The sequence below is a fragment of the Gymnoscopelus braueri genome, assembly GCF_963280865.1.
Source record: "Gymnoscopelus braueri genome assembly, chromosome: 8".
Classification (NCBI taxonomy): Eukaryota; Metazoa; Chordata; class Actinopteri; order Myctophiformes; family Myctophidae; genus Gymnoscopelus; species Gymnoscopelus braueri.
In genome coordinates this window covers 26,992,979-27,005,862 of record NC_137609.1, presented here as the reverse complement: position 1 = coordinate 27,005,862, position 12,884 = coordinate 26,992,979, and the positions used below count along the sequence as shown (strand labels likewise).

Below are 12,884 nucleotides of genomic sequence, written 5' to 3'. Positions count from 1 at the left end.
ATGTGCAATTTAGAAATGGGTGATAACATATTCTGTCCACCAGGGCTTGCCAACTCGGATGGCGGGCACTCGTTCGCCTAGTGGCTCACTGGCCTCGCTGCCTGCATGTCTGCCTTTTTTTTTAAGAGATTTAAAAAGTCATGCCATTATTTTTTCTGTAAAAAAGTTAAACCAAACCAGCACTCCCCCTCCGGCCCACCCAGTCTAGTGCTAACCGCCTCAGAGCATTCTGATGGACGGCTCCCTGGTCTGCATGCTTTTTTGCTTTTCCCCCACATTTCCCAGTGGGGGAAACGTCCTGTTTTCCTACATTTACTGTGACATACGTATATTCTTTATATGTATATACAGTATATATGTATATATGTGTGTGTATGTATGTATATATATATATATATATATATATATATATATATATATATATATATATATATATATATATAATCATGTCCTATTGGTGCAAAGTCTGCAAATAGAAATCATTACTCTGATGATGACACAGCAGCAGCATTGAATCGCATCAGTCTTTTGTTTGCACTGATAAAAGGCTGTGATTGCATCTGTGTGCGCCACCATAACTTTGTTTTCCGTTTGCATATACTGTAGTGTGCTGTACATCTTCTCTATAAATTTAAAGTTGTCTGTGCCGGTGTGGCGGTTTGTATCTGTGTGCCCAGATACCAAATATGGACATGCCTGTGCTTATGCAAATCAGCAAATTGCGGTTGTTAGGCGTTGTGTGTGACGTCAGAGCAGATTTCGATCAGTGTGACAGAGAGAGAGAGAGAGAGTGCTGGAGGGAGGGAGAGAGAGGGATGGAGGGAGAGGGGTTGTGTGTGACGCCAGACCAGATACTTTACTTTTACCACCCCTCTCTACTCTCAGATTTGATAAAGGATTGCCTGTGTGTACAAGGCAATCAATTAATCTGACAGCTCCTAAACACTCATGTCCAGTTGTCCCAGAAGCAGCTCTGCAGTGCTTGGCAGTGAGGCCAGAAATGTACTGTACACATTCCTACTATGGATTCGTCTTAAGTCCAGGGAATCAAATCAAATCAAATCAAGCTTTATTTATAGAGCACATTTTAAACAGTTGAACACAGGTGCTGTACACATTCAAATCAAAGTGTCAACGTAAACATTATGCATGTGCACCCACATAGCATTCTTTTTTTTATGAAATAGATACAATAACGTCAAGTATGACCAAAAGCCATTGAAAAGAAGTGAGTCTTAGAGAATTAAAAGCCTCAATAGACTGGGCACTTCTAATGGTGAAGGGCAGGCTAATCCTGAGCAAATTAGGGGCTGTAGCAGCAAAGGCACGATATCCCCTGGGGAGGGATTGGTCAAGGTCAAGGTAAACTTTATTGTCCACAACGTAAATTTGCCTTGGGCTTCCACCCCTGCTACAGCCACCAAATACATACAAAGAACATACAGTACATAAAATATACATAACAAGAGAGGGACACAACAGTACACAGGTGCACACATAGTGAGATTCATCTAGCCTTTTACAATCAGTCCTGTTTCATTGCCTCATTTAACAGTCATTGGGCACATTAGGGAGGGCAAAGTGTCCCTTTCACTGTCACGCAGAGCAATGTCAACCTGTTACAGATGTGGCAGCCTGTTACAGATGTGGCAGAATGTTACAGATGTGGATAGCAGATGATCTCACTCAGGTTTCTGAGTGGCCCTTTCGCTGCCCTAGCTCACTCTATACAGAAATTTGGGGGAAAAGGATAAACATACAAGATGCAGTGTCCTGTTAACGTCCAAGCTCATCTCCAATGCCCCCATGAGGTGTTAGGAATATAGGATACAAAATACAGGACATGTGCCTCTTTTCTGCACTCACCTCCCATTGGTTAGCTTTCTTCCACACCTACAGGAAATTGGGACAATGCTCTCATGTATTTATTTATTCATTACAATTATGTTGTTGTTTGTTTTTTAACCTTTTTTAAACAGGTAATCTCACTGAGACCTGTTGTCTCATTCTCAATAGAGGCCTGGTCAGACAGCAGCAGCAGCAGCAATTCACACAAAGTTATAGACAGACAGGACATTCAGTATGAAGACAAAACAAATCACAAAATGTTAATTGTAAAAATGCATCAACGACAAAGGCCAGGCCTAGGCATTATAATTGACTCTGGGCTGACTCTGGGCTGCTCCCTAATAGTTAGGATGGGTCAAATTCTGAGGACCCATGGGGATCAATAAAGTAGAACTTCCCCCAAGAGATGATAGTAGGTCTCCACCAATATGTACGTCGGAAATCACTGAACAAGGGAAAAGGTGAATAGTAAAACATCTGAGGCCTGTGTGGGTGGGCTAGCCAATTCAAGAAGAAATCAACTGTTAAAATTCATTAGCTAAGCCTCTCTGAACACAAAATGGCACGACATTAAATATGTATTATTTTGAAATGTCTGTGCACTCTGAAAAGGGTGCTGTTAATTAGTCAGCCATTCATTCAGAAAAGATAATTTCACATGCAAAGTGAAAGCTACGCTAGGCAACAATGCTATTTTTTTCTGCTTTCATTTATTTATTATTTATTTTCTAAATGACATTGGTGAGCATGGAGCGGCTAATTGTGGTGGCTTTTGTATTTCAAAGCATATTCAGAGAGGAACATGATTTACAAAAATGTGCAACTGGTGGGCATAGAGTATGTTAATTCGTGAAATTGCGCATGTTTATGAGTTTATAATTGTGTTAGTCTCAGTTTAAATGATTAATGTTATCTGTAAAAACTCTCAAGGGGCAAAATGCTGGGTAATATTCTAGTATGTTGAAAAATATAAAAGCAGTTTACAGTGATTTCCTTACCACGAGAACAGGGTAACTTACCTTACCTACTTGAACCCCAGCGTTCATATTTTGGGAGGAACGTGTTTGCCAAAAATAGCCGATCTACAAGCTCACAACAGCTCGAGCGTTGTGAGAGAGATTTGATGTAGATGGAAAAAAGCGCAGAGCCAACTCAGGTCTAGTTACTAAGTTACTGAGTTACAGTCCAGAGGGTTTAAGTGGTTAAAGAGAGCCACCTCGATGGCGGCAGTAAGCGATGGCGAGACCCTCCCCTCTCCGGCACTTAGCAGCAAACCCACAACTCAAGCCTTTGCTCGCTGGAGATGGAGGGAAGAAAAAGGCTTTGAGTAGGGAGGGGATAAGTACCTACCACTAGTGGTGGACATAGTGCTCAACTCCGGTACTTGTCTCAAAGTACCATAATATTACTGTGTGAAAGTGAAAGTTGCTCCATCAAAATTGTACTTGAATTAAAGACTGGAGTACTTTTCAACATGCTTTTAAATACAAATGACAAAGTACATTTTATTTTTAATATCAATTCATTGGTGTATTGAAATGTTGACATTTTCAATCAATAATATCAATAATAGTGAAAAAAGCAGATCTACAAGCTCACAACGCATCGCATCGTGATGTGTCGTGAGCATGTAGATCTGTTATTTTCACTATTCTTTAAATAGAGCTTAATGGGTTCATTCATAATGTACCCTTTTCCCTTCTGTATGTAGTGGAGTATCAAAGTTCAATATCTGTCTTTGAAATGTAGTGGAGTGAAAGTCATGTATCCGAAAATACAAATACTCAAGTATCGGGATACTCGGATACAGATACTCAAAAAACGTCACTTAAATACTGTACAGTACTCAAGTAAATGTACTTTAGTTTCTGTCCACCACTGCTGTAGATGGAGGGAGGAAAAGGGTTTGAGTAGGAAGCGAGAGGGGATAATTATCAGTATAAATGAAGCCTGGTGACTGATATGCACTGCTGGGCCCCATCAGCTGGTCTCCTAGGCAACCTCAACGTGCTCATTTGTTTTGTAGATGAGTAATTACACCCAATTAGTGTCCGGTGGGGGAAAAAAAGAAGGTCCAGAGAAGGGTCCATTGTGCTGGTTAGATTGTCTGAATATTAACCCATTAAGACCGGGAAAGAATCTGTCTCATTTTTTAGATTTCTTTGGCGATAAGAAAAATGCAGATTTACAAGCTCATAGCACGGCACCGAGTGCCGCGCTATGAGCTTGTAGATCAGATTTTTTTTTTATCATGCAAATCTTTGAATATATATATTTTTTTTTTTAAAGCGAAAATTTTTAACTCAAATCTTTGCTTCTGTGGGTTCTACAAATGTCTTCTAAATCCTAACAGTTTTTTCTATTTCAGTGGTTCTCAAACCCCCCAAAATGATATGTATTTGGCCACGGCCATCTCAAAATGTGTTGTTCCAGGGACCCCCAGAAGGAAAGGTTTGAGTTACAAATGTTCCCTTTAAAAATACATATTCAAATATTTGCACAAAATGTTCAAGATAAAAAAAAAATAGCAGATTTACAAGCTCACAGCGCGGCACTAGCCAAAGTATAAAATAATGTATAAAGTGGGTTACACAGATGCGTTCCCGGTTTGAACGGGTTAATAACGGGACGACGGTAGGATGCGCGGTGATCTGATCTATGATCAGCGATACGCATGCAGCTGTGGGCACAGGCTCGGTCTGCATAACAGATCAGATGAGTACTGATGAGAATCAATGGCTCTCCAGGGGTGTGCGTGCATGCAAGTACATATGAGTGAGCTTTACTCCTGTCCATGCTGCCTATACTATATCCAGTGAACAATGCTCAGTTCCTCTCCTCTCCTGTGCCTGTCGGTCAGCATGTGGTATAATTCCTGGTGTTTTTTGGAGGTTTGCCGGCAACATTTTGATAACAAATTTAAAAGCAAAATGTGTATGTGGTGCAGACCATTTAAGACAGGTCTGTACGTTTCAGATTCATATATTTACGCCATGCATTACTTAATGGCTATGCATTACTCAATTGTCTCCCGTCAAATGTTACATACTGTAATGCTCTGCACATGTTTTACCAAGTTAGTATTGTATCCACAGGTGTTCTTCATTTGGATATAAAAGCCAATCTGCCAAAAGGCATTGCCACCATTCACCTCTTATTTCTGTATCTTGTTGGGCCTTGTCTTTGGTTTTCTGCTGTATATTAAAATACAAGTTAAAGCTATTGCTTATTTCCTATATGGAACTGGGTAGTGGGCACAGAGTCAGACTGATCGAGTTAGCGATCAACGAGTACTCATTGAGGATTGTGTGTGTATGAGTTGCTAGACTTTATGTATCAACATAACATCGTACGTATGTCATAGTACGTCACCAAGCAGGATTAGTGGGTTATAGACAGCTAACTGTGGGTTTAACGCTCTCTTTTAACTCTCTCAGTGCCACGCCCCGAGATATCCCGAGTTTTTCCCGAGTACCCTCAGTGCCAGCACGAGAAATCCCGAGTTTTTACTTTTGACTGTGGTCGTGCTATACTGTTTATTTTTCATGATCACTTTCGCTTCCTGACTCCTTCAGACTCATTGGGTTCCGGTTTCATGACGCAGATTCCGTTTCCGGTCCTCATTTTTTTCCAGCGATCATTTTCGGCCAGAATAGGGAAAGTCACGGTTTTTCTCTCGGTATAAAAAACAAACGGAGAGGTCCACGTCTACTCTCTTTGGTCTGGGTGACGATCAGTCATCGTAGTCGTGTATCACATCGTAATTTAGCCCGATCAACGATTGTCAAAAATGTCAACATCCGGTTATGACCGGATATGACGTGAGCCTGTTTGGGAGGGGGCGAGTGAGCCAGCGAGATCATCAATGTGTCGATTTGTTGCTCTCTACTGGTAGAACTGTATTATGGGTTTAAAAACCCAATCAGATCATTTATTTGAATGAAAAATTACAAAATTAAAAAATAAAATAAAACGCAAATTGCTGGCACTGGGGGAGTACTTTATGAAAATACTCTTGGCAGTGAAAGAGTTAATTGCCTGTTATTTTTTTCCCAACCGACTTCTGCCACAAACCATGCCTCCAGGACTACCCCACATAGTGACACAGATGTTTTGGTAATTTAATTGACTGATCTCAATGTCATGACCGAGACTGAAATAAGCTTAACACAAAGTCAAAACCCGAAAACAAGAACCAAGGATCTATATCTGGATCAGTTCTCTATCGATCTCTATTTCATTTATAGATTTAGTACAACAAAAATTGTTTAACATAATAATAATAATATTTAGATTCTGATTGCACTTGAGCCCTGTGAGGTGTGGCAAGGAAGCACCACTGGATTTGAAGCCCAGGAAGTCATTATTTTAAGCCTGCAGTTCCCATGGCCCAGCAGATGTCGCTATATGCAGGCTGCAGAAGCATTCGCTCTCATTTGAATTCATTTGAATGAGGTTTTGGCCGGAGTTTACACTTGATTTTATTACCTCAATAAACATTTCAACTCAGCGCTGTCCGAGTTGCTCATCAATAGGGTTGTAAACAGTTGAAATCTATTTCATAATTACACATAGTACCACAGTAAGAGTAAATTAGACTAAAAGTTGCATACCGATGTTCCTGGATGTTCCATTCTGGTCAAACAGGGTCAGGGTGCTGAAATTTTGCATGTTGGCCTACTTGACAAGCTCTGCTAAACTAAATGGAACAGAGCCTTAATTAGTATCATTGGTAACACCTGTGAAGGGAGTAAGAAGTGGCCCAAGTTCTTGCCAATTTGGCTGCGTGCATAGAGCCTATCGGCAAGGGAGGATGTTGTTTGTCAGTGCACTAGTGACTCCTACAGGTTGAACGTTTTAATAGAGAGTATGCACAATCATCACTTTTCCACCGGGATACGCCCCCCTCATCTAGACTGAGTGGCAAAAACATTGAGCACCATGGAGCATCGGAGTTTGGAACTCACTCAGTGGTCCTGCTTATCACCTGTTTCTAAATTGCACATAATGCAGGAGGCATCAGGACGTTGGGTTATTGTAAACGAGCGCTTCCAAACTCTGATACTATCTGAAGATAATCACCTGCACAGAATTTATTGACAAAAAGTAGCTCATAACATGTCTACGGTGGATTTTTATGAAACAAAAACTTAACATTGTTTAATACAATCAGATAGGACTTTTCTGTTTTGGATGTATGGGCTGTCAAGGCCAGAAAGTATTTTTTTGCCACTCAGTAGGCGTTCCCGCGTAACTTCCGGGTACGATGATGTCACACGCATAGGCTCTATTGTACAATTCTGAAAATCTTTTGAAACATTTTTTGAACGTTTTTAGAAGACTGAAAGGTAAAGGGAAAGTCAGAAAAGGAAAAAAAAAGAAAACTGAATATTTAGTCGCAACTCATAAACACGGGACAGTGACCCTATTTGGGAGTCACTGCCGTCTACACTGTACCCACATCAACTCTGGCCTTTAGAATCTACAGGAACCATGTAGTAGAGCTAAAACAGACCCGATTCCTAATGGACCGTGAAATTTGGTCAGATTATGAGCCGTTCCGAGATGTTTTTCAAATAACTATACCGAACCCGGTCGGACCTGTGACAATTTGGTCCGATTCCGAGCCGTTCCGTTTTAGTATTTCTTTTACGGACCTGGTCCCTAATTGGACCCGTGAATTTGTTCCGAGATCTGATTAGTTCTGAGACCCATACAAACCCGACCCAGACTGTTGGATATTATAAAGGTAGGCTATGAGACTCAACGCTGCTAGTAGGCTATTATCTGTGATAGCAGCACATTGCACTGTCTGCCCAGTAGTGATTTTTCATAACCCGCTCTGCCCGCCCCACACGGGAGCCCAACCCGCCCCAACCCGTCCCGCAAAATTGAATATAAATCAACGAGTCAACGACCCAACCCGTCCCGCAACCCACCCCAAAAAACAACAACACACAAGCAAGTCCATTCAATTGCTTTCCATAGAGAGAGAGAGAGAGAGAGGGGGACAGAGGGAGGGAGAGAGAGAGAGAGGGTGTGCGCGCGAGTGTTTCAGTGTTATTTTTTTCTTCCGTGGGTTGACCCGCTTCGCCCACCCCGCGATAATTGCGTCGTAATCTATAACCCGTCTGCCCACCCCGCGGGACCTGCGGGCTACGGGTCGGCCCGCGCAGCACTACTGCCCAGTAAAATCCAGAGTGTAGACTACAAAATGAACTAAGCGGACCAATTTTTACACAATCCTGTGTTCATAGATAGCGGAATACATGATCGCACACTCCACCTGCACATTTTGATTCCATTGGTATGGTTTGATGCGCTCTGAGTCTGTGCCATGGACTGGTCTGTGCACTTTCCGCTCTCACTGAATTGATGTTGGCATGCGCGGCTCAACTTTGTACTGCTGTGCAGTAATCTGACCCGAGGTCCGAGATAAAGAACCGGAACCGACCCGGGTCTGAGTGATTTTGGTAAAACACGGAATCGGGGGACCCGTGAAGAGCTGTACCATGTAGTGTAGTTCAGGGGTTCTCAAACATTCAAATTTCAAGGACCCCGAGTTTGATAAATGTTTTATCTCGGGGTCCTCAATCTACACTGTGAAGTCCTCAGTTTAGATTGTGGAGAGTGTACAAATGGAACCAAATGGACCCGTAAAGGTCCATTTGGTTCCATTTGTACACTCTCTAAGTTACAGCTAATACAGCCCATCTCCGCAAGCAGCCCCGGGCCCCCTGGACCCCTCTTTGAGAACCACTGGTATACTGTAGTCCATTATTCAAGTGGAATTGGCATAATTACTAAATTGTGGAGAACAATTATTAAACTTTTCCTTTCCATGTGCTTTTCAGAGTTGATTTTATTGTGTCTGTTACTTAGGAGAAGTACACAGAATGGTTATTTCTTGGGCTTTGCTCAGTATCTCAGGCATTATGTTAGGTATACGTGGGCAAATTATGAGAGGACCGACATTTTTCATGCTCGTAATTGATGAGTCGGTATTGTTGCTGTCGGGCAGAAACGTTGTCCAAAACATTACTTTTCAGGAAACGGAACCAATAACCTGTGTTCCAATGGATGCAATGTAGTTATTCTATAGTCACAAGCTCTTGTTAATACTTTTCATTGGTTAAATATTTATAAAACACATAGACATGCTTAACCACTGTTTAACCTGGCGTCCTTATTTTGAGCATTTTGGGATTGGCCGTAACTGAGTGGGTAGAGTCTTGTAATCAGCACTGTCATACGACGAGGCATAAAATAGGGCTTTCATTTATGAAGGAAAAAATACATAAAAAGATGAAATATGGAGATACAAGGTTTCTGCCCGTCAGTGACGATATGGTGGCCCACGAGTAATGACATCACACAGTGCTAAAAAGCTTTGGCTGGGAAACATGTGGGGCCCTTCCTTTCACAGGTGGAATGGCTTTGAATGTCTGTTCGCCCCAAGACCCCAATAAAATGGAAGCACAGCATTAGTAATCTGCCATGGAAAAGTCGGTGTCGCCAAAATAAGCCTCTCCTGAGTAGATGAACTCCAGTATAAAGGTGTGCAACGGGCAACAAGTTCTTTTAATTGCACATTTTATGTGGCTGCTTGTCAGAGATTAAGAGGATAAGCAATAAATGTTGTCGCTTTCCTGAATGGCGTTCTTTAAACTGTTGGTAATCCACCATCTGTGTGAAAAGAGGGGATCATTTTGAAGAGGACTGCTGGAGTGCTTAGAGCCGTGCCATATGCCCGTCGTCAATAAACACTGATGTTTCTTTGTTATCTCACCTAGAAAAAATGTCACATACACCTCCAATATCTACTGCTATTTGTCCAGAATCAGAGGCTTGAAATTAATTATTGATTGGCATGCATTGTGTTTCCCCCCTCCGTTAAATGACAGAAGCTTCCTTCAGGTGTGTCCAGTGAGCGTTGTTGTATTGTATTGTATTGAGCTGTGCTTCAGTGATTCTTTCATCTGTGTCGTGAAAGATTGCAGGAAAGCTGTGGGGGAATGCAGGTCGGATCGAGGTACGGACAGAGATATTACAAAACTGAGGCGGCATTGTCTCCGATTGGTACTTATGACACAGTCGGAGACAAAGCTATCCCACACCAACCCCTTTGCTACAGAAAGAATTGGTGATCTCATGACGATTTTAGATCCAGTAAACATATCGTTGCCGTCAGGCAGAAACCTTGTATGTTGTATGTCCAAAACCATTATTTTTCAGCATCGCGTTGCGATGCGTTATGAGCTTGTAGATCTGCTATTTCACCTTTGAGGCGACTCTTGTACGATGAAGTAGGGCAATAATGTACAGGTTTTCTGCCCGACACCGACGATATACACGTACATAGGCCCACTGACCACATGCCAGGAGGGCCTGGCCACATGGCATGGGGGCTGCTGGGGGAGAGAGGGCAGGGAGGACCAACAGGACAAAATGATATACATCTAAAAACATGGTGTGCCACACCGACCGTGCCACGCGCAAACAATCCCGACATTGACCACAAGTCATGAACAAAGTTGATTTCCCCAATGATGGCGTCCCCTTCCCTTCCCCCCTTCCCCACCCTATACTGTATCTCCCAGGCCTCCCCGATTATGGGTTTTACTCCACTCCCAGTGACCAGCGGGGGGGGCCCTGCTCCTTTGCGGACTATGGCTCCCTGGGGCCCCAGGCCGCTCAGATGCTGCACAGTGAGCATGCCAACTCCGCCTGCAACTCCCCCCTCCAGCACCTACAGAGCCCGGATCAGTTTAAGAGCCCAGGTTTGTATAATGTGCATCTCTCTCCACGTAGTGGACTTTTCAGCTTGATTCATTGCATTTTTTCCCCCCTTTTCTTTTTAGTTTTTTTTTACGTGTTCTCTTCCACGTTTATGGATGGAAGAAGACAAACATGAAAAGATGTTTGCACCGCTAAAGGAATATTTGCATTAAGACTTTGTGTCAACATGCATTGCATGTTTTTTCCTTATTTGTCCTCAATTTTTTACTTTATTTATGTTCAGTTTGAGCCCCAGCTTGCACTTTTGGGGCATTTACATACAGAATGTATCCCTCCGTTTGCATGAGTTACAATATGACCCCTGAACAGGGGGACTGCACTGGCCTGTAATTTCTCAGTTTAAGACTGTTAATTTAAATCCTTCTTCCTTGATTCTGACTGCAGGAAAGGAGTGAGTGAATGAGTGAATGTGTCAGTAATCAGTGAAACAGTCAGTCAGTCAGTCAGTCAGTCAGTCATTCCAGAGTCTGATTGAATAATTCAATCAGTGAACAATTGAGCAAAGAGGAGTGTTTTTTGTTTTTTGTTTTTTTTAGTCAAAGCCTTTAACACATTCCATGCCAGACGTTAATCTCATAATGTACTCACCAGTGCCAACGTGTTATTGATGTTTTTTTGTTTTTTTCACGTCGCCATAGACCTTGTTAAAATCCTTAAGATTGAGCTGTGCACTGTTTGTAAACATCGCCGACATCTCACTGATTCTACCAGTGAAATCCACGTGTCAAACAGAGCTCCATTGTTGTAGTTAGAACGGTTTACGTTAAACAGTGATATGCGAGGAGAAAAAACTACAAGGAGAAAATGGAGTTTCAGTTTCGTCATTAGAACGAGGGCCGACGGGATCGGCAAAACCGGATCCCAAATAATTCTGTTTCCGGTGGTCAAACCGGAACCGGAAATGGATCAAAAAATTCCGAAAGTGCACTTTTGGTGAAATCAACGCGAACCGGTGGTTCGCGTAGATCTACGCGATTGGCACGTGGCGGCTTTAAATAGGTTCGCGTAGATCTACGCGATTGGCACTCAATGCGTTAAGGTAGACATGATTTCTATTATCAATATGCAAATTAATATTTATTAAAAAATTGTATTTACGCAATCAGTAAATCAGTTGACTGTATTACATATCACAACATTGATATGTATAATTCAAACAATGGTCTACAACCGATTCTTCTTGTGATATTTTCAGCTTCCAGTTGCTTTCTAAAGCCAAGTACAAAATTCTGCTCTCTGAATAAAATGTGCACTTCAGTCAATACATATATTTCTAATCTTTTTAGATTATAAAGTAATTTTTCAAAATGAGCAACATTCATTCAATCCCTGTAACCACAGTGTATTATTTTGTTTAAATATTCTTTATTTTGTCTTCATTTTTGCTCATGATCATGTTTGCAGTGGCATGGCACGTCCCTAATGTCCCTGCATCTCGTTGCTTACAGTGACTGTGAGGAAAATCTTGTTGAGTGGAAATGCCTGTCATGAAACCTGAATGGTGTTGTTTAGACAGAGACATAATAGACCAGCATCTGGTTCAGACAGACATATAGATCAGCATCTGGTTCAGACAGAGACATATAGATCAGCATCTGGTTCAGACAGAGACATATAGACCAGCATCTGGTTCAGACAGAGACATAATAGACCAGCATCTGGTTCAGACAGACATATAGACCAGCATCTGGTTCAGACAGAGACATATAGACCAGCATCTGGTTCAGACAGAGACATATAGATCAGCATCTGGTTCAGACAGATACATATAGATCAGCATTTGGTTCAGACAGAGACATATAGACCAGCATCTGGTTCAGACAGAGACATATAGACCAGCATCTGGTTCAGACAGAGACATATAGATCAGCATTTGGTTCAGACAGAGACATATAGACCAGCATCTGGTTCAGACAGAGACATATAGACCAGCATCTGGTTCAGACAGAGACATATAGACCAGCATCTGGTTCAGACAGAGACATATAGACCAGCATTTGGTTCAGACAGAGACAAATAGACCAGCATCTAGTTCAGACAGAGACATATAGACCAGCATCTGGTTCAGACAGAGACATATAGACCAGCATTTGGTTCAGACAGAGACATATAGACCAGCATCTGGTTCAGACAGAGACATATACTGTAGACCAGCATCTGGTTCAGACAGAGACATATAGACCAGCATCTGGTTCAGACAGAGACATATAGATCAGCATCTGGTTCAGACAGAGACA

General features: G+C 42.0%; 1 protein-coding gene across 6 annotated transcripts in view; it reads left to right on the top strand.

The window, feature by feature from the left end:
• Positions 1 to 12,884, top strand: part of LOC308089907 (RNA-binding protein Musashi homolog 2-like) — a 295,395-nt gene that overhangs the window by 271,920 nt on the left and 10,591 nt on the right. For 4 of the 6 annotated variants that reach the window (XM_080434865.1, XM_080434866.1, XM_080434863.1 and 1 more), the window contains exon 12: positions 10,449 to 10,628. The exons of the other annotated variants lie outside the window; for them this stretch is intronic. In XM_080434865.1, the coding sequence (XP_080290991.1) occupies positions 10,449 to 10,628 (180 nt within the window). The remainder of the gene's footprint in view (positions 1 to 10,448; positions 10,629 to 12,884) is intronic. 6 annotated transcript variants of the gene reach the window in all.